This window comes from Nuphar pumila, chromosome 14, assembly GCF_984573655.1.
Source record: "Nuphar pumila chromosome 14, dmNupPumi1.hap1.1, whole genome shotgun sequence".
NCBI classification, from domain to species: Eukaryota; Viridiplantae; Streptophyta; class Magnoliopsida; order Nymphaeales; family Nymphaeaceae; genus Nuphar; species Nuphar pumila.
Window position 1 is genome coordinate 88,480,999 of NC_143262.1, and position 22,304 is coordinate 88,503,302.

The following is a 22,304-nucleotide window of genomic DNA, read 5'->3' on the forward strand; positions in this document are numbered from 1 at the left end:
GAATGCCTTAAGCTTACCCACCTAGCCAGGTGTGCAACTTTGTGATGGCTTTATGCAGCAAGTGAATCAAACTGACCCTACCCACAAAAACTTAAAAAGGCTTTGCAGATCTAAGAGGAAACTGAACCAGGAGCACCATGATATTTCCCTTCTCTACCAACTGAGAGATAGTTTCTAACAAACAAGAAAAAGAAAAGTTTCTCAATGCAATCAGTGAAATAGAAAAAACAACCCTCTTGAACTACGAATAGGCAAAACAACTATAAGTTTCTCAAATTATCAGCTGGTCATGAAGAACGGACACGCTTATTCCTCCTGCGTGAATGATTACCATATGCTCTTAGCTTAGCAAGAACCTTGCGTTCACTTATTCGTAGCGATAATGAATCATACAACTTTGGTTGTTTCAAATAGCAGCATCTACTCAATGCCTCTAGGTCGTCCGCCAATGAACTTGAACCATACAGGCTTTCACGGATATTCGCAAGAGAAATAAGCGCATCACACACGTGACCTGTGAGCATCCAATCCTTTGTTTCTGTGGTTTTTCTGGAAAACACTTTGTCCATGGTCTCACCAAACGACTGAAATTTCACAGAATCATCCATGTCTTCAATGGGTGACACAATCCAACTGAGCTTCGTGTATGCTTTCTCGTGTAAGCACATGATATACAGCAGAGCTAGAAGCTCCGACTGAGGTTGCCCAGATGAAGAAATTTCAAAATATTCTGATTTCTCACTAACACAGCCAGAAAAGCCCATCTTCCTCCATGTCAACAACCGTGATCGAGTAAAGCGGCCAGAAAAGGATGACGAGCTCCAGTCCCATACAAGGCCAAGATCAATATTCACAATGTCAAATGGATTATCGGGCTCAGTGAAGCCATATCTGTGCAGCAAAGCAGCATTGCCCATGTTACCATAAGTATTGAATACCTGAAAAAATATAAGAACAAGATAAGAGTATATAAACCAAAAACAAATTATAGCCCGAATATATCTTGCAATTCAAAGCTATGTCTGTTGATCACACGAAAATACAATCAAGATCTTTATCTTCTCTTTTTTGTTACTTGGTCTGCATGTTTGAGTGGGTGAATTGAACCAAGTTCAATACTCTTCATGAACCACTTGACTTACTTACGGACTCCAAGTTATGATGTTTGCAGAACATGAAAAAGGTGTTTGGACAATACCCATGAAATGCTAGATAGTGCATTACATATTGACATCCAGACTAGAGAACCTGTGTCTATTCATAGAAGTAGTAGTAGTAGTTTCTAAAGAAGAATTTACGTCAAGACTAGCCAAGAGTGAGTATTGGAGACAGTCTGGGCCTATCAATAGAAAACTTGCTAACTGAAGGCATTCTTATGCTTCTCCAGAATATTTCTGCCAAATTAAAAATAAGATGGATTGTAGTCTGCATTTTTTAAGGTTAGAACATGTCATCAAAATACATTCTTCTTGGTCATCATCATAGATAAACGAAAATGATAACCATATGCTTCTGAATTGCCACAAAAGCTCGCAAATATAAGCCAATGTAATAAGAACCTATACATGTAAACAGGTGCCAAATGCAAACATAAAGTTGTCAAAAAGGCATACAAGGCAAAACCAAAGGCTAACCTCATGTCCTGCCTTCACATCTCGCACCATGATCATTTCAAGAACTTGTGGGAACTCTTCCAAACTTGAAGATTTAGGATCCTTAACATGATTGATGATGTGTCCATTTGCATTGGGCTCTGGAGGTCTGCTCTCAGACGGACTATCAGAGAGTGAAGCAGATGCTTTGTTGTCAACATCAGCTATTGATTCTTTCTCCTCCTCATCAGAACTATAAGAAGTGACTGTAAAGTGAACATCCTCTGCCCCAGTCTTGTGGTTAAAGCTGCATTACAGCACATAGTGATCTCTTGTTGTTAAAGGCTTAAAGCAGCAGATGTTTTATTGAACCAATGGTTCTGTCACACGAACTCAATAAACATGGTAACCCAAAAATATTCACTTTTAAAATCTTCAAGTACCAAAACAAAATATAATTCACTAGGGAAATAGATGGAAATACTGAACATCATATGGGAGCTCCCCTGCCATAGAGAGCGCTAATTTAGTACTTATTTTACCACACAGAACCTTAAAGGTCATAGCGTTACACTTGCAAGCCTTTGTTGGAATGCAGAGATAAGACAATTGTTCAAGTTCGCTAACAAATTGATGTTACATTTCAGATTTAAAGGGGTAATCAAGCACACTGTAAAAGAAAGTCTTTCCCTTCATTTTGGATGTACAGTAACAACAACAATCTTCAGGTTAAACATATGATAAACCACAAGACTCCCAGCTTCACGATAGCTTAGAACCTTAAATTAAACATAGAGTGGCTGAATAGGCCTATTCATTTTCCAACTTGGATAGTACCTAGACGTTCAAACTTTACTGATCAACCAACTTAGTATAGCCATTTAGTAGCAGTTGTAGCTAAATGCCAAACAAAGAATTATCCCAGAAACACCATTTTGATGAATGTAAGGCGTCACTCATAGGTCCAACGTAAAACCAGCAGAAGTTACTTACAGATCAGCTAAAGGAACCATTCCAAAACCATGATACTCATCAACATCGAACGATCGAGATGCAATGAGACTTTTAGCAGCAAAGTACTGCTCTACACCAAAATTGCATGGATTGAGCTTCAAATCTTTATCATCCAGAAGCGGCCCAATGCACTCCTTCCAGTCCTCGCAGAGAAGTTTCTTGTCCTCTTTTATTATCTGCCTAGAGATGTATGGCAATGATACAGTAGAGATCAAGAATAACAGAAAATTAGTTCAGATTTTCAACAATGGCAATGACCATCTTCCTGAAATCTTCAAAAGCAAAAAGGGTAAATGTGAAATTGCATTGAGTCACCTTGTGGAGTTCAGTCCCAGCAAGAAGAGCATCAATTTCCTCTGAACTCCATAGCATAGGAACACATTCCCTCTCAGGCAGAAACTGAAGATAGCCATTCCACAAAGACTTCTCCCCTATGCTTTTCTCATACATCAGAGCCACAGCCAGGCCCAGTGCACCATCCAACTTCATTTCTTCGATCAAATCACGTGCCGCAGACGTCTTGATAGTAAGGCAAGCCATCTTGGGGATGCAAGCGATCAATTCTCCCTCCTCCAAATCGAAGAGCGTCTTCACCCCGAATCCTCGTTCGCCATCAGTGAACACAAGAGCGTCGCTGTACTCAATTCCTTGAGACCTCATCCATCGCTTGAATGCACGTAAGCTCCTACATTTCAAGCAGAGGTAAACATCACCAAAATGATGAAATAAAGGAAAATCGACGCTTACAAATCGAAAAGAAGTTCTTTTAAGTAAATTTTACCCCTTTTGGCAATGAAACCAGGAAAAATGTGAATGTAGGATTGTTAGAAAAAACTGAAATTTGTGGTTTTCTGAAGGAGAACACAAGGTGGTGCACCTTTTTTGTTTAGAAGATGGTGGTGCACATTTTTATCAATCAAAATTTGGATTTTCGAAGAGAAGTAGGTAAACTCAATAAATATCAAAATTGAAAAGAAATCAACTCTATTTTATTGGGATACAGGCTGATAAGCTCCGCAATTGAACAGAATAAAAAATGAACATCATGAAAAAAAATGAGATTTTGCAAATCCGACGATATGGGTTGTTTCCGATTACGACATTGTTCGAGAAAATGAGAATTAGAGATCTGGAAAAGAAGGGTTTTTTCACAAAAAAGGAGAAGAAAATCCCTAAAGGCTCGAATACACAAAATGCGAGAGAAGGATGTCTCAGGATTTGCCAAAATCCTGAACCCCACATTTCTTTCTCAAATTCCCCAATTCCATTGTAGGATATGGAGAATTCGAGATTTCTCTCTTTTGTTTCGGAGATTTGCAGAAAATCGGGAGAAATGAGGAGGTTTGATAGGTGAGGTCGCCTTTTTCGACCGTTTGACCATCGGAAGCAAACGGAGTTCTTCTCCGGAAATCGTTTTGTAGAACACAATGAGGGAATTGGAATGAAGCTCCCTACCTCGTCATTGAGAAGGTGTAACGGCTCGCCCTCTCTCTCTCTCTCTCTCTCTCGTTTTACAGTTTTAGGGTTTTAAGGGATTGAGGGTTTTTAGGGCTATGTCACATGGGTGCGTCAGATGAACCTGCGAACCCGACGGATTTGAATTGGGTCGTATTCTAAACCCAAATTCGTACGCCATATTTATATAATAGATGAGTTGGATCTTAGTTGAATCCAAGCCCTCGTGTATAGGGGTGTCAACGAGTCGGGTTTGGTTCTGGTAAAACCAGACTTGGACCAGATGTTTGGGTATAGTATCGGGTTCGAACTTAAGTCTAATCGGCTTTACAGTAAGCGAAAGCATACTCGGACCCGATAAAAAATGCATGAACTCGACCTGGTAAAATAATATTTTTTATCATTTTACATTGAAAATTTGTGGGTCTTAATTAAAACTCGGGTCAGGCCCGAGTTTGGTATAAAATTTCACAAACTATACCTGGGTTAATGTATTAATCGGGCTTTCAGGTCCCAACCTGGTCTTTTCATTAATTTGTTGTCTTACCTGAACCCTATAAGGTTTGGTTTGGGTAGGTAAACCGGACCCGGACACCCTTTTATATATATATATAAAGAGAGAGGACCGTTCAATCAAAAGAAGGTTAAAACTTTTCAATCAACTATGATTGGACGACTCTCCTTTTCAATGCCTGAGCATCTTATTGATCAGAATTTATATATTTGTTTTTTATAATATAATTTATTTAGTAAGAAATATGCTTTACAACATATAGATATGTTTTTAAAAACTTGAAAAATCGACTGATCACAATGCGTTTAAAACGATAAAGTATTCTGGGCCGTTGATTTATATATATATATATATATATATATGACGACTCTCCTTTTCAATGCCTGAGCATTTTATTGATCAGAATTTATATATTTGTTTTTTATAATATAATTTATTTAGTAAGAAATATGCTTTACAACATATAGATATGTTTTTAAAAACTTGAAAATTCGACTGGTCACAATGCGTTTAAAACGATAAAGTATTTTGGGCCGTTGATTTTTGGCACTTCCAAAAATGCATCTAAACATCGAAAATTAATAATCCAAAACATGTCATTCAGTAAATGAAATAAAAATCCAATATGCAAAGTCTGATCAATAAAAAAACTCAATCATTAGAGAAGGATGAAAAATGTGTGCAGGTGTGTGTTAAAGGAGAAAATGCGCTTTAGCGGTGGTTGAGACCGCCGCTAAGGGGTATTTTTTCACCCATCTTATCCGCCGCGGTCAAAGACCAAATGCACCCAGATCAACTTTGGGGTGCCCGTTCAATGCTTTGGGGTCCAATATTACTCTCATCCTTATATATATACACCTCTCCGGGTTGGATCCAGATCAGGTGAAGTCTTGGCTCCTGATCTGTTCACCGTAGGTCAGGCTGACAGAGAAGCAAGTGAATTGGTTTGGATCATGTTTTCAAACTACATTTGTCAAATCTATGCCGACATATCTAATTTGGATTCTGGTTGACTCTATTTCATTGGATCTAGTTTGTATTCATATGCAAAATTGGACTTTTGTCCAAAATTGGACTTTTGTCCAAAATTGGATTAAAGTTTGGATCAATAGGATTCACAATCCGTTTGTATTCCTATGTTTCGTCTGTGCAACTCATATTCAGAAGAACCTGAATGGTTTACGCCTGGTCCGATCCGGCTGGCCCACAAGGCAAATGGGATGGGATTTGGTTCAGAATCTCTCAACCAGAATCCAGATCCGAATTCTGAACCAATGACAAGAGAACTCTTCTGTTCTGGATCCAAACAAATCCGGTCCTTTTCACATTCTATGGCCGAGTTTGAGAAGCTGGGTGGCTTTAAACGCAGCTGATAGTATGCAATCTTGTGTGTCCAGGTCTTAACCATATGGTTCAAAATATTGATATCAATTTGTTTGGATATGGCACCCGTAACACTTAAATAAGGAGGAGCCAGATAAATTCAAATGGGTCGTGTTAGATTCAGTGTTGATCCAGATCCAATCATATTTGTTGAATTTTGGGGTGTCAACAGGTTTGGCTCTGACCCAGGTAGAACCAGACTTGGGACCGATTTTTGGGTATGGTATCGGGTTCGGGTCCAAGTCTAATCGAGTCCATTATAAGAGAAACCATACCCGAACCTGATAAGAACTACATGAACCAGACCCAGACAATACCTGATAAAATAAATTTTTTTTATCATTTCTACATTAAAAAGTTGTGGGTCTTAATCAGAACTCAGGTCGGGACAGGGTCTGGTATAAAATTTCACAAGCTATACTCGGATCCATGTATTAATGGGACCTTCAGGTCTGAACCTAGACCCTATAGAGTTAGGTTCGAGTCGGATCTGGATAAACCCGACCCGTTGTCACCCCTAGGGGCAATGAAAAAAAAAACACAAGAAAGATTAATAGAAAAAAAAATCCAACAAAATCAAAATAGTTGACCCATTACACCCACAATATTGAAAAAAAAAACAAAAATGAAAATAGGGGAGCAGATAATGGTGCGAATATGAGGCCCCCCAACACCCCACCCTCGGTGGTGCAATGAATTTTACGACTGCTGCAATCCAATCTCTTGAGTGTTAGCATGAAATTGATCGTAGAAGAGCCACTTACCGAATGCGGCCTTGGACGATCCAAACTACGCTTTGGTGAATGCGGATGGTCGGTATTCTCCTCAGCCAATCGGCACCCTCAATGAGCCCAAGTCAGAATGTTGAAAGGTTAGCAAGACCCTTTAAACCCAGAGAGAGAAATCACACACGTATGTGCCATTCATCACACCACTATGAGTCTCCTATTTATAGGGAGATTTGGTGGAGGTCTATAATAGGTCCATAATGGGCACCAGTGGAGGTCCCTAATGAGCATGAATGGACAATTATAAGACCTCATAATTGTCCTTTGACCCCCTAAAGCCCAAGAGCCCCCTTAACCCAAAAGCTTTCAGAGAAGACCCTATGTCTTTCCTTGGTGGACCCTTGTCAATATGGGTCACCTCCGGTTTGACCCGCTTCATAAGTCTAACATTCTCTTACAAGACCCATTGATACAAAAAAACACATATTTGAGATTCTTTACTGTTATCTGAATTTAATTTTCATGTGGGTTCACATGCTATCCTGTATCCCAAGAATGAATTATACAAGTCATGGAGATGAACACCTCTATATGAGATGTCATATTTTCATGTATTACATTATTATTCATTTTCATTGTTTAGCATGTTGGTCTTTAACTCATTCTATTGATCATTTTTAATATTATTATTATGATATTCTCTCTTCCCAAATGAGAGATACTTTATACATAATCAACAATGCACAAAACTATAGAGAATCAATTTAGTTTAAAAAATATGATCATATATAGCCATAATGTATTGTCATACATCAGAAGGAATCAAATAGACACATCCTCATAATATGTTCAAAATATAATCTCGGTGTTAGCCCTTTAGTAAGAGGATCCACAGTTATTTCCTCCGTATCGATTGTATTGATACACATTAAATGATTCTCAGTCATTTCTTTAACAACAAAGTATTTTAACTTTATGTGTCGACATAAGGTAGAGCTCATGTTGTTATTTGAGAATAACATCACAGCTTTATTATCACACAAGCTCTTCAGTGAGCTTTTAATAGAGTCCACAATACCAAGACCCGAAATGAAACTTTTAATCCTTATGGCATGAGATAAAATCTCATTTAAATCAATAATTTTTGCACCAATGGCTTTCAGAAATTTCTTTACTGGCATGCAATGAAAAATGACGCCTCTAATATTCTTAGTCACTCGTGATTACAAAAAAAACAAGCTAAGACTATTTAAGCGCTCTCACTTTCCATAGAGAGTCTTCTGAGTGCTCTCACTTCTCATAGACAGCCTTTTGATCAGCTGTGTTATTCTTTGTATGAGTGAGAGATTAATCACTCTACATGATATTTATATAAAAAAGGTAAACATGAAACCCTTTATTATTTACTTTTTCTAAGGCAAGCATAATATAGTCATTATCATTCCACTTTGGTGAAAACAATAATATTCAAACTTGCTTCGCCTTCTCAATTCTTAAGGAATTGACTTCAATTTGTGAAACTAGTAGATCATGTAACCAAAGACAATTCAATATTGTACCTTTGTGTACGAACATACTTCATGGGATGGTGTATATATATACTATTACATCTTGTGTGAATTTAGAATACAATGACCTACATTTGGGTAGAATCTTTATTTTATAAAGTCACACACAATCTCAATATCGAATTTCAATTTCAACACGGTCCAAGAAACCCTCAATCAAGAAAACTCGAATCACTTTGGTGATAACCAGAGTGAGTTGATCGAAATCTTTTACCGCAAGTTCATGTAAAGCATGTTATAACACAAATATGGTGCATACATTCATAATCTCATGCTTAAATAATCATGGATAACTAAAAAAATAACATGAAACACACCTTATATCATGTTCAAGTTATCAAAAAGTATGAGATCAATGACAAAAATATGCATTTATGAGTCATATCTGGGATTGAGGTCTTAAAACTTCCTAAGGGTCCTTAAAGACCCTAAACCGGACTAGAAAACCATTGAACTGGTCAGAAAAATCCTTGTACCGATCACAAGAGGCCTGAACTGATCTCATAAACCATTGAACCAGTCCCTAAAAAGCCAGAACTGGTCCCAAAATGCATGAAGCGGTCTTAAAAACTACTGAACTGATTTCCAAGATGCCTGAATCAGTTTCAGAAATCCTAGAATTGGTCTCAGGAACCCCCTACACTGGTCCCCAAAAGACCGTATTGGTTTATGTACCGGTTCTATCCTTAATGGGTTAAAGGGTCCAATTTTGGACCTAATTTGACCAATGGTTACTACAAGAAAAATGTTAATTAGTGACATAAATTTACGATGAAAATAATCCATTGCAAATTTATGACGGATTAGCTAGAGAAAACTAGTCATCTCTAAAATTGGAATTAGTTGCATAATTAACAATGAATTTTTTTTGTCTCAAAATTCATCATTAATTAAAGACGGATTAGCGATGAAAACATTATGTCTCAAACTTCATCGCAACTTCACGATGGATGACCGACAAAATTTTGTCGTCGCTATTTAGCAACGGATTTTTAGACAGATTTTTTTTGTCGCTAATCCGTCACTAATTTTTGATGTAAAATGGCCCATCTAGGGCATGAAATAAACTCCTCTGCCTGCTCTCTCTCTCTCTCTCCCCTCTTCCGCCGACCGCTCGTGCGTTGCTTGCCTTCTCCGCCCCCGCTCTTTGGCGACCCACCATCCGACAACTCCCTCTGGAGACCTCACCGACCACCTCTCGTTCTCCATCCTCGGTCGTTCCCCCTCCGTTGCCCTTTTCCCTCGAGTGAGACCTCTCTCCCGCTCGTCGTATTTCAGCCACCCAACACCGGTGACCCCCACTCCGTCTGTCTCTCTCAGGTGATCTCTTTCTCCCTCTTTGTTGTCTTCTTCTTCTTCTTCTTCTTCTTTCTTCTCGTCTCTCATCTCTCTTCTCCACCCTTTATCCCATGCAGCTCACCGACAACCCCACCCTGCGTCCGGCCACCTACCGCCGATGACGACCTTAGCCAGAGCACCTCCCGACCTCCTGTCCCCACTACCATCTTCCTCTCTCCACTTTTGGTTCGCTGGGCACCCAATCGCCTCCCTCTCCGGCAGCCTCGTCGGGCATCTGACCCCGGCCAACACACTTTGTTCCCACTCTCTCTTTCTTTCCTCGCTCGTCCTTTCTCCCTTCTTACCTTCCACGATCTCGCCTTCTGGTTATGACGCCGGTAGACCCTTTACCAACCCCGCTCAGATGACTCTCTCTCTCTCTCTCTGACATCGCGGGAGGGGCACAAACCCCTCCCCACCTTCTTCTTTGTAGACAGGCTGGGTCTGCCGACACTTCCTTTTTTGCTGGTAGGTTGACCCTGTCGACTCTCCATTTCGGATAGGCAGGGGCTTGCCGCCTCTACCTTCCCGACAAAGGGCTTTGCCTCTGCTTGTTGTGTCTTTCCCGGCAGGTAGGGGCAAGGCTCCTGTCGCCTTTGGTTTTGTCGGTAGGGGCGATGCCCCTGCCCCTCTTAGTCTCCCTCTTTTGTTTCGGCTGGCAGGGGTGATGCCCCTGCCGTCATTGGGGTTCCTTCGATAGGAGCTTTGCCCTTGCCCCTCTTTTTCCCTCAGCAGACAGGGGTGCACCCCCTGTCTCTGCCCCTTTTCCCCTCTTTGGACCTCGTCAGTCAGGGGCTTCACCCTTGCCATTTGAGTCATCTGACATGAAGGACAGTCTCCTTGCCTCTCTGTTCGTGCCAGGCAAGGTGGTCATCCTGCCTCTCAGTTATCATTTGAAATCTTTGTTGTATGATAGGAATTTAAATGTTAAAAATTACATTGTATTGCCTATATAAATGTGCATTGCAGGTGCGCAGCCGAGTAATATGCACGGTGCTTAATGCTAGGCATCACATGCGGCTTAAAATGTCATGCGAAAAAAAAAAACAAAAAAAATGCAAATGTAAATGCAAAAGCATGCAAATCGGGTAAATACCCATGGCGAGTAAGTGATGCAAGCGCATCACATGTTATTTACTTTCTTGGATGCAACACTTTCCTGTTCACACAGTCACTTAGTTGTAGATATCTAAGACTGTTTTGTTGGAGTTTGGAGATCATGTTGAGCATGATTTGAATATATGATTATAGAAGTGCTCTTATTTTTATAGTTCGGATTTCATGTTAGCCATGATAGTAGTTAGCGGGATATTAAAGTGTGTTTGTTGCAGGTACATGTTTGATATTGTTGTGATATGAATGATTGAATGTATTGTAATATTTGACATGACTATCCATGATTGAATGAAGTTATTTTCGATTTGATTATGCATTTCATGTAAAATTGTATCATGAAAATATGTTTAAATTGAATGTATCGTGTTTGTGAATGTGATTTCATCTTTCTAATTATCCTTGTGATATGTGTAAATATGATGTGAAGGTATTACACATAAAAATATTGAATTATCAATACATGCATAATAGTTCATGGAATTGCATTTTATGTTAAGCATGTTTGTGGTAGAGAGGGAAAGAAAATTTACGCATTAACTGAAATAAAAAAATTGCTCACCAACAATCACCAAATAAGAATTTTTAACAGATTTGTAAACCACAACAAAGTGTTAACCAACTCAACACAAGCAACAAGCAAAATGAAGACTTTATGACCTACAATATGCAAATTATAGCAAACCAACAAGGTGAAATCAATCATTATATATATATATATATCAAATCATTACATCTACCATCAATGCATGATAAATTAGATATTTTCTTCATCATAGCATTATTATGATTCTCTTTTAACTGGTGAAGATAATATCTGTAACATTATAGGACAAAATGATTGCAAATCGTGAATGGATGTACCGTAGGATAGTTGATAATGAGGTGTCACTTGAATATATGAATGGTGTTGACAGTTTTATTGAATTTGCAATAGCAAGTGTCAGTACAGTGGATCTCACCGATCGGATCAGGTGCCCTTGCACGATGTGTAAGAACAATCGATTTATAGAACCTTATGGCGTTTGAAATCACTTATACAGAAAGGGTTTTGTGAGTAGTTATCAGAATTAGACGCTTCATGGTGAAAAATTTTAGAACAATTTTGATGCACGGGTGGATGTGGTGCACGATAATCCATATGTGGATTTGATATTTGATGTCGCAGGACCAGAACTGGGTTCTGCTATGGGTCCTAATGATGTACCAACTGGAGTAGAGGAAAAAGCAACAAACGATGCAGCTAGTACATTTTATGACTTATAGATACTGATGAGCCATTGTGGAATGGTTGCGAGAACCACACTATCTTGTTTGCAGTTCTTCAACTATTGAATTTGAAGTCAGAGTATAATTTGAGTTAATCATGTTTTGACCGTTTGTGCTCTATTGTGAAGAGTATGTTGCCCAAAGATGAGAAATCGCCATAAAATTTTTACTGTGCGAAGGTTATGGTCAACACTCTAGGTATGGGGTATCAAAAGATAGATGCTTGTTCAAATCACTACATGTTGTATTTTAAAGATCAAGATAAGAGCAGATCATGTCTGTCATATGAGCATCCTCGGTTCAAGCTAAAGACAAGAGGCAATGCTAGCACGATGTCAAAAGAAGTGCCATACAAGTCATTCCGCTACTTCCCTCTCACCCTTAGATTGCAACGATTGTATATGCCTTTGAGGACAACTAAACACATGAGATGGCATGCCAATAAAGTTCGATATGATGAAGATAAGATCACGCATCCTGTTGATGGAGAAGCTTGGAAGCACTTTGATCGTACTCATCAGACCTTCGTAATAGAAGGGGGAAATGTTAGGCTTGGTTTATGTACATATGGATTTAATCCATTTGGGGGTAGATTAACCCCATACTCGTGTTGACCGGTATTTGTCACCCCATACAACCTTCCTCAAAGCTTGTATATGAAACGTCAAAATCTTTTATTGTCTCTATTGATCTCTAGTCTGACGTCTTCGGACCAAAATCTTGATGTATATTTAAGACCATTGATTGATGAACTGAAAATACTGTGGGATAACGGTGTTCTCACGTATGATGCCCACAAAAAATAAAACTTCAATATGAAGGTTGTTGTTCTATGGATAATTAGTGACTTCCATGCATATGTTATGTTATCTGGTTAGAGCACACATAAGATGTTGGCATGTTCGTACTGAATGAAAGATACAAAATCTTTTAGATTGACGCATGGAAGGAAGCCGTGTTGGTCTGATTGTCACCGTCGTTTTTTACCCAGTGGCCATCCGTTCTGACGATAAAGGAAAGCGTTCCGAGTAAGCACAAGTGAAATAGAAGGTCCACCTATACGGTTGTTTGGCACAGAGATCTTAAGATGATTGTGATACTTTCCATATGGACTGACAGATGCCCGTAGTGCGATGCCCTTCCTTGGATTTGGGAAGGATCACAATTGGGCAAAAAATCTATATTTCGAGAACTACTATATTGGCCGACCTTATTGATACAACATAATTTGGATGTGATGCATGTGGAGAAAAATATGTTTGATAATGTGTTCAATACAATAATGAATGTCAAAGAAAAAATGAAGGATAATCTAAAGGCCCGTATCGCTTTAAAAGTAATATGTAAAAGACCAGAATTGGAACTCCAAGAGTATAATGACAAAGTACTGAAACCTAAGGCAAGGTACGTGCTTGGACTAGATCAAGTAAAGCAAGTATGTCAGTGGTTAAGACAGTTGAGATTTTTAGATGAATACATCTCCAACATTGCTCGGGCTATGAAGATAGACGAGAGACAATTATATAGGTTGAAGAGCCACGATTGTCATGTCATCATGCAACAGTTGATTCCCCTAGCATTCCATGATATGTTAGACAAACCTATATGGGGGGTATTATGCGAGTTAAGTTAATTTTTTAGAACATTGTGTGCATCAGAAGTTGTAGTAACTGAGGTAAAAAATTTCAAGGATTTCGTCGTCACTACTATTTATCTGCTAGAGAAGATATTTCTGCCAGCATTTTTCGATGTTATGAAACATGTGATCATACACTTGACATATGAACTTAAAGTTGGTGGTCATGTGCAATATCGATGGATGTACTCATTTGAAAGATATATATTTATTTATATTTTTCTCTCTAATGTTATTAGGAATTTATTGTATTACGAGATATATATTATTGACAGATGCATATTTGACCTCAAAAAAAAGGTTCCGAATAAATAAAGAATAGAAGGTTTAATTTGTGAGGCGTAGACTTAAGAACAGATTTCAAATTTCATATCTATGTACTTTGAGTCTCACATTCTAACACGTTACACTTGTGATGCAACGAGGGAGAATCGAAGCTATCGCGTTAATATTTTAAACAATTTTTTTTTACTTTGTATATGTTCACTTGTAACTAATTAGAATTTGTCGAGGATTATACTGGGTTGTTAAATTTGTTTTATATAAATTGTATAACGAGAATTTTTTTCTCGATATTTATATTTTAAATAATTTTTTTAAATTTTATGACGGATTAGCGATGGATATTATCCGTCGCTAATATCCATCACCAATTTAGTGACAGATTAAGGACGGATGTTTATCTGTCTCAAAAACTGAATTAGCCGATGTTTTGCGACAGAATGTATTCCATCGCTAAATTGACGACGGATATTAGAGACGGATACATATTCATCATTAAATTTTAGCGATGAATTATCGACATATATGTATCTATTGCAAAACCAAATCAGTGCTTATTTAGCAATGGATTAGCAACAAATCATAAAATTTGCTAATCGGTCATGAATTAGCGACAGAACTAGTGACAAATCAATTCTGTCGCTAATTAGCGACCAAGAAATTACGATGGATGCTATCTATCACTGATCTGTCGCTAAACAGTTCGGTGCTGGATTTGCAATGGATTAGCGTCAGATAGTGTCCGTCGATAATCCATAGAATTTTTTCGTTGCTAATTCTGCAACTAATTCCAATTTTAGGGATGACTAGTTTTCTCTAGCTAATCCATCGCAAATTTGTGATAGATTATTTTCGTCACAAATTTCTATCACTAATTAATGTTTTTCTTGTAGTGTCATACTCGGTCCACCTAGAACCCTCAACGAGTTCGGGTCTCAGACCAGGTCGAACTTAGACCCGATCTACACAGAATCCCCAATGGGTCTGGGATGGACTCAAACCAATCCACCTGGAACCCACAACAGGTCTGGATCCTAGACTAAGTTCGATCGGGTCAAATTTAGAACCAGACCACCTGGAACCCCAATGGGTCCGGGTCTCATATCAGGTCCGATTGGGCCGAACTTAGACCCGGAACCCACAACGGGTTCGGGTTCCAGTCTAGGTCCAACGACATCAGATTGGGTCAGACTGGGTTAGGCTCAGACCCAGTCTATCCAAAACCCTAATGGGTCTGAGTTCCAGACCAGGTCTGACCGTGTTTTAGTTCAGATCCACCTGGAACCCACTTATTGGGTCTGGGTTCGGATTGGGTGCCCGGGCAGGGTCAAACCCAGTCCACCCGAAAACTTTGAAATGGGTCCGGGTCCGATCCACCTGAAACCCCTAACGGGTTCGGGTCACGAATCAAATCTTATCGGGGCGGGAGAAAACCTGATCCACCCAAAACCCCCAACGGGTTTGGGTCCTTGAGCGGATCAGACCGGATCAGACATATACCCAATTCACCCAAGCTTCCCACAACCCCAAATCTTTACAACCATCCTCTCTCTCTCTCTATATATATATATATTTCAGCTTACTAAGGCGATTTGTATTTTTTGTTGTTTTTCTTTTGTTTTATTTGTTGCATTGGATAAGAGTGTTTCACACCAGAAGAGCAAAAGCTCCAGCCTTAGAATTTCCAGGTATCACAGTGTTGGACTTATGGAGTGGGTCCAATCGAAGGTGACCCTTATTAACATGGGTCCATCAAGGGAAGATCTAGGGTCTTCTTTGGAGGCTTTTGGGTTACAGGAGGTTCTTTGAAACTATTCATTCATGCCCATTAGGGTATGTTTGATCGCTTGTCTAGGGTTGGACGAAATAAACAAAAAAAATGGAACAGAACCAATGTTTTGTTCATTCTGTACTTTTTGTTCCAAGTCCAACAAATGTCCTTTATTTGATTGGGGAAGCCTTTATTTGATTGGGGAAGAATGAAGAAGAAAAAACTCGAATTCGATCCGAGGGGAGGAGTTTCACTCTCCTTCGTGAATGCACTCTGTAAGAGAAGAAACTTGAATTCGATGTGAGATCAAGCTCGCGGGGTACCCAGAATCGAAATTTGAGGGCGCTCTCAGATGGGGAATACATGCGTCGGCCCCAACTTTGTGAAAAACGGCTTCTTTATGTCTGGAGGGCAAAAACACCAGAGCAGATTCTTCCGCCAAATGGTGCCGAAGTACGAGCAGAGGCGTCGGTGGAATCGAAGCCGGCAGAGCGGCCTCCCGTTCAGGATAAGCCTCCCTCGTCGGTGAAAATAGCAGAGGCGGCGCCAAAACCAGAGGGAGAAGCCTAAGAGGTCCCCCCCCCCCGCCCAAACCGACGTTGACGTCTTCCTCTCCGCCCTCAACTCCGCCGCCCCCAAGGTCATCGAGCCCGCCCTGGACTGCGCCTTCCGCCTCACCTCCACCGCCCTCCTCCACCGCCCTCCTCCACTGCCACGCTGACCAAATCGACAACGATCCTGCCTCCAGAACCTCCCCTCCTTCCCGGACTTCCCCGACTCCTCCATCCCGAGCTTACCCCCAACCGACGTCGACAACGCCATCGAACTCGTCGTGCTCCGAACCCTTCTCGCCTCCATCGGATCGAACAACAAACTGTACGAGGGAGAGAGAGACGCATTGATGGGCGAGGCGCGCCCGTTGATGCTTTTTTTTTTATAATAGTTTCGCCCGTCCTGTTATTTTTGTAACAGGAGTGTACGTGAAACAAAAAGAACGATGAATAATTTCACCGCGTCCCACGTTTATTAGAAAATGTGATATTTTTGTGCTTTTTGTTCCATACAATGCACGAGACGTGCCGTCAAACATACCTTACATACCTTGGGACCTCCACTAGTACCCATTATGAGCCGAATTCTTTGAGTTCAAAGGGTCTTGCTCACCTGGCTTGGGCTCACGAGAGTTGGTTGAGGATAACGCCGACCACCTGCATCCACCAAAGCATCACTCAGATCGTTCAAGGCCACATCCATTAAGCGGCTCTTACGCGACCCATTTTATGCTAACATTAGGTTATGATCTCACATCTTGCTTCTACTACGTGCATATTTAGGGTGTAGGTGTGCCAGCGTTCATTTTTTATATCCAGGAGGTTGTATTTCAGGAAGAGCATTCCTAGACCCATTAGGGGGTTCTGCTGGTCCATGTCCGACTCAGTTCAGGACACGAATCTGTTGGGGTCCGTCAACCTTGCTGCTCTTTTGCGTTACTCAGCCACTTCCAAGTTGCAGGATGGTTGAAAAAAATTGAGGCTGGTGAGAGAAAGAATAACCATTGCGATAGAGAGGAGAGGGAACCTCCCCTCTTGTCGTTTATGGCAGACGAGAGAAAAACAGCAAACAACACAAAAATCCTCAAATATGCAGAAAATGGGAAAACCTAAAAAAGAAAAAAAAAATAAAGAAAATCTTACCTCTTTTTTCTTTTCGATCCAACCGACCGTAGAAATCCGAAACTCCGAGCTTCTCTAAGTAGAGAGAGAGAGAGAGAGACGAGATACGGACTCCGAAATGCCTTTCAGGGTCCGTACTGATTTTTTTTTATTTGCTATTTTACAATTCAAAAACACGAATGAACGGCCACAGATGACTTTTAAGGTCATTTTCAAAATAACCTAATCTGCTTCCTCAACTTGCTTGCAAGACAAGCGTGAGAGCCCCCCTTGACCAACCCTACAGGGGCGTAGCTAGGATTCATGTGTGTGTGTGTGTGGGGGGGGGGGGCAAACATGGGTGTAGCAAAAAAATAATTTTTTTTTGAGATAAAATAAAAAATAGCTACAATTATTAATAAAAATCTATTTCATATGGACAAATCAAACCATTTGCTGCAGTCAGGGCTGGGTTAGGACTGGACTGAGCTACAAAAATGGATAAAAATCTATTTCATATGGAATCAGGGCTGGGCTAGGACGGGGCTTTTAAAAAAAAAATTAACTGTTTCCCCCCCCCTAGCTACGCCCTTGCCTACACTAATATTTGTGCTTCTAGATTGCCTCCCAAATCCAAACTGCACCCTTAGTATATATATATATATATATATATAGAGAGAGAGAGAGAGATGAGTCACTGCTAAATAGGTTTTTTGGATTTATTTTATTTTATTTTTAAATTCTGACCTTAATGTGATCTATGTAAATCAACTCTTGAAGCGTTTGATCCAAACACATGGGTGGGTTTTTATAAAGTCCAAAAAATCAAGGGTCCAAAATCTTTGTAATTTTTCAAGGCTCCAAACATTATATTTTTCATCCAAAACACATAATCCAATTGTCGATTCTTAATAAATCGACCACCGCAACATATTTATAGAGCCGAAACCGAATAAAAAGCACCGAAAAAGCTGAAAACCCTATTTAACATAGGGTTTAACACCACCAAATGGGTTTAGCAGTGACCCATATATATATATATATAATGTTACGTACTAAGGGTGCAGTTTGGATTTGGGAGACAATCTAGAAGCACAAATATTAGTGTAGGGTTGGTCAAGGGGGGCTATCACACTTGTCTTGCAAGCAAGTTGGGGAAGCAGATTAGGTTATTTTGAAAATGACCTTAGAAGTCATCCTGGCCGTTCATTGGGTGTTTCCGATGAATGCCGATTATCTTTTTTGAAGGAAGGAAAAAAAATATATTTACCAATGACGGGCTCTGTGAGGTTGGTAGGAGCTGTCAGTGAACGTCTCCCTGTGGTGGACACGTTGCAGGTTCAAAACCCCAGCTTGCCTTTCAAAAAAAAAAACGATATTTGAAGCTTTCAAAATTTATTAAGATTTTAGACCCTTGATTTTTCAAATCTTATAAAACCTACCCATGTAATGAAATCGACGTTCCAAGAGCTGATCCCTATAATCAAGCATGTAGATCACATATATGGTTGAAATTTAAAATTAAATGAAAGAAAAAGAACCCCAAAACTCATTTTGCATGTCTTATTTGGCATATTTCATTTAACACGTTTACATACTTCTCTCTCTATATACAGGTGGTTAGTGAAGTCAAGAAACCTTCACAATTTTTAAATATAAATGTAATAATAGTATTAAAATATGTTTGAATCATAGTTACTCTTGCTTTAGAAGCAAGAAATTCCTTGCTTCCTGGAAAGGAGGGGAAGCGTTGAGAAACTCGCTTCCGAAATATAAAAAACTTGATTCCTTTTAGCAAGTAGCTCACTTTCTCCTTGTTTCTCAAATCGATTCCTTTTAGCTTTGTTAATGTTTCCTTCTCGCATTTCACTGGCTTCCCCCTCATTTCCTACGTTTTTATATTATAAAATTGTAATTTTTTCGTAACCAGCTTGCATGTTGGTTTGGTATCCATTTATATTTATGCTTAGGATATTTCTTATTGGCTTTTCCACGTGCTTGATACTGCTTTTTATGGGTCTTTTCTTTTTTTCCATGCATTTGCATACTCGCTTCACAACGCTTCCAACTTCATACTATTTTTTAACACTCACTTCCCCGCTTCGCTTCACCCATCGCGCTTCTCGTATAGAATTCATTTTCTGGTAACTATGGTTCGATGAAAACAACTTGCATCAGTAAGGTTTAGAGGGTTATGAAGATGGGGAATGGCAGGTGATGAATGCAGCCTAACTCAACTTTTGTCAGGTTGTGCTTGCCCTAGGTCTTGTTTGTTTGTTTGTTAATTGGATGCTTATCAATATAGGGTTGGGCATGTTTCAGTCTTGTAATTTGTCCGACCCATCAACTTGGCTCTGTACAGATGTACACGTCTCGGATTCCAATTAGATGTAGCCAATAGTACCATTCGTCTTGTCGTGCATGCAAGTCGTGTTTGTCTCGTATGCAAGTTGCTTATTATGGATGGCGGTGGACCGGGGGGACAAGGTCTCCACCTCCGCCCCCATCTCAAAATCCTGCCTTCCATCTTTGCCTTCATTCTTGCACGGGTTTTGATTTTAACTTTCATCCCCAATTCATGTCCTCCAATATCCCCGGTCCAAACGGGGTGAGGCGGGGCGGGACTCTGTTTACCTGCAGTCCACTGCCATCCTTAAAGAAGGATCAAAGACGGGGCAAGGCGTGGATCGAGACGGGGTGGGGTTGGGGAAAGCGTAAGTCCATCCCCGCCTCCATCCCCGCACAAGTTTTGCTTTTAACCTCCATCCCTGCCTCCATTCCCATTTTATGTCCTCTATCCACGGTCCAAATGGGGCGAGGTGGGGCGGGGCTCCATTTCCCCCAAGTCCACTGCCATCCCTATATAAGTGACATACTCGCCCCTGTACAGAGCAATAAGAACAAGGTGTGCTCCTATCAACTTGTGTCATAACAATGTCTAGTCTCACACTCCTCTTGCTCATCGCCCTACTAGTGAGTGTCACATCTTCTCCTTCTCTCTTTATTAAAATGGTACTGCAGTATCTGCAGTCTTTCAATGCCCCTTATGTGACCTTCAACCTCCTTATTGTCTTTTTGTTTGCAGCTTTTGGGGACAAGCATGGGATCCCTCACTCCCATGAGCTACTGGGACAGGGTATTGCCTAATGCTTCTATGCCAGATACCCTCAAGGCTTTCTTACCTTCAGGTTAGTTGGAAAATTCACATGGGATTAAGAGTTCCTGGTTCTCGTCAATTGTTATAAGATAAAACATGAAGCGTGCCCGCAAGGGCTCTGCTCATCTGTTAGGAGCAACTTGTAAATGTCATCAAGTTGACAGGATGTCACAAGTTTGAAACCCACGGGCAGCGTCCCTTGTCGCAAGGTCGAAACCTGGTGTACTCTCCAATGGGCAGGGGAGACCCCACAAGGGTTTTATCAACCGGAGACCAGCCAATGTGCAGTCAAAGAAGGCCTAACAAAAAATAAATTAAACCCTTTCTATTTTTATTGATTGGATGTAAATAACCTCCTCAATGGCTCTGTCCAACCTTATTCAGAAAAGGGATGCCTATATCCCATGTGCATGTTTGGGTGTATTTGAGAGTTGGGTTTAATATTAATAATTAATAAAATTATTTGAAAAGTGAAAATAAATGGACTGTAGAAGCTTAATAATGGAATGAGATTGAATTCTTTGTGGGGTTAAGGTTGCATGTAAGAAACAATTATTTATGTATTATTTGTAGTGAGTACTATGACAAAGTTGCTAATCAAAATTGATCCTCCCATTAACTTATATGTGGCAGGTTCTAGTCTGAAGTATGGATACTGGAGACCCACATTTTCTGAGCCAGACGTTTTTTGCAAAAGTGTAACCTTAACATATAGGTTTCAGAGGTCTTGCACACACGCACCCAAGGGCCTCTTCTTCTTAGAGAATGACCTGAAACCAGGCAGCAAGATGGACCTAACATTTCTCAAGACCATGAAGGCTGATGATATGCCAACCTTCTTGCCGCGCCAAACAGCAAAAGCCATACCATTTTCAACATCTTCTTTCACCAGCATTCTTGGACGATTCTCGATAAGGCCGGACTCTGGCAAAGCTTCTCTTATGAGAGAAACACTTGAGCAGTGCGAGACGCCCGCCATTAAAGGAGAGACAAGGTATTGTGCTACTTCATTGGAGTCCATGATCGACTTCACCACGTCCCAACTTGAGACTAACAAAGTTAGTGTCTTGGCCACCTTGGTTCGTAATGAGAACAAACAATTTAACCAACTATATGCAGTAGATTCTGGTTTGGTGAAATTGGACTCCTCTGTTGCAGTGGCATGCCACAGTATGCCATATCCTTATGCAGTGTTCTACTGTCACAAAGCTATTAACATCCAGCCTTATTTAGTTCCACTAGTTGCATATGATGGTAGCAGAATAGATGCAGTGGTGGTATGTCATGTTGATACTTCACTATGGGACACTAAACATCCTAGCTTTGAGGCGTTGGGTGTGAAGCCTGGCACTGTGCCCATTTGTCATTTTGTTCCACTGAATCATTTTGTATGGGTTCCCAAATAAGTAGTTGCATGGTATCCTCTTAATGCAAGCATAACTATGAAGGTTGTAGTTCTCATGCTTTCTATGCGTAAGTTGCTTAGTTTTGTTACAGTTTAGGAGTATGTATGCTGTGTGTATGTATCATTAGCAAAGCTAGTGGATAAGTGCTTATGGATGAATAAATATAATATGAAAAGTTTCTACATATATAAACTATGTATGGATCTTCATTGGCTTTTCTTTTTCCTGCATACTCCATCTAAACTCAAAAAATCCCACTAGTGAATGGGAGCTAGCTGCCGTTGCTTTATAATGGTTGGAGCACGTAAGGCTGGGTGGTCCTGTCGTCAATCCGGAGTTTTACTTCATAGGGAGATGGGATCATTAAGTGACCCGATTTTCAGTGAGGGTTCCTTCATCATAAAAAAAAAGTAAAAAAGCTAAAAT

At 40.1% G+C, this 22,304-nt stretch overlaps 2 protein-coding genes across 2 annotated transcripts; one reads left to right on the top strand and one right to left on the bottom strand.

Moving 5' to 3' along the window:
* Window positions 1-221: 221 nt before the first annotated feature.
* Window positions 222-16,485, bottom strand: LOC149817305 (SET domain-containing protein). Its single transcript, XM_089987061.1, has 5 exons — window positions 16,262-16,485; window positions 2,922-3,291; window positions 2,586-2,782; window positions 1,635-1,899; window positions 222-938 (listed from the first exon to the last, which is right to left on the bottom strand). The coding sequence occupies exons 1-5, from the start codon at window positions 16,483-16,485 to the stop codon at window positions 288-290; spliced, it is 1,707 nt and encodes a 568-aa protein (XP_089843187.1). The 3' UTR covers window positions 222-287.
* A 3,729-nt stretch (window positions 16,486-20,214) lies between these two features.
* Window positions 20,215-22,053, top strand: LOC149817306 (BURP domain-containing protein 5-like). The gene is made up of 3 exons (XM_089987820.1): window positions 20,215-20,288; window positions 20,401-20,503; window positions 21,106-22,053. The coding sequence occupies exons 1-3, from the start codon at window positions 20,250-20,252 to the stop codon at window positions 21,876-21,878; spliced, it is 915 nt and encodes a 304-aa protein (XP_089843946.1). The 5' UTR covers window positions 20,215-20,249; the 3' UTR covers window positions 21,879-22,053.
* Window positions 22,054-22,304: the final 251 nt, after the last annotated feature.

What these genes read in the sequence shown, in the direction of transcription:
- LOC149817305 (XM_089987061.1), bottom strand. Translation starts at nt 16,485, where the DNA reads ATGGCGTTGTCGACGTCGGTTGGGGGTAAGCTCGGGATGGAGGAGTCG. An exon ending in CTGGGACTGAACTCCACAAG is followed by an intron (nt 2,783 to 2,921) that starts GTGACTCAATGC and finishes ATCTCTAGGCAG; the next exon opens with ATAATAAAAGAGGACAAGAA. An exon ending in ATGGTTCCTTTAGCTGATCT is followed by an intron (nt 1,900 to 2,585) that starts GTAAGTAACTTC and finishes GCTGTAATGCAG; the next exon opens with CTTTAACCACAAGACTGGGG.
- LOC149817306 (XM_089987820.1), top strand. Translation starts at nt 20,250, where the DNA reads ATGTCTAGTCTCACACTCCTCTTGCTCATCGCCCTACTA. An exon ending in TCTTGCTCATCGCCCTACTA is followed by an intron (nt 20,289 to 20,400) that starts GTGAGTGTCACA and finishes TTTTGTTTGCAG; the next exon opens with CTTTTGGGGACAAGCATGGG. An exon ending in CAAGGCTTTCTTACCTTCAG is followed by an intron (nt 20,504 to 21,105) that starts GTTAGTTGGAAA and finishes TATATGTGGCAG; the next exon opens with GTTCTAGTCTGAAGTATGGA.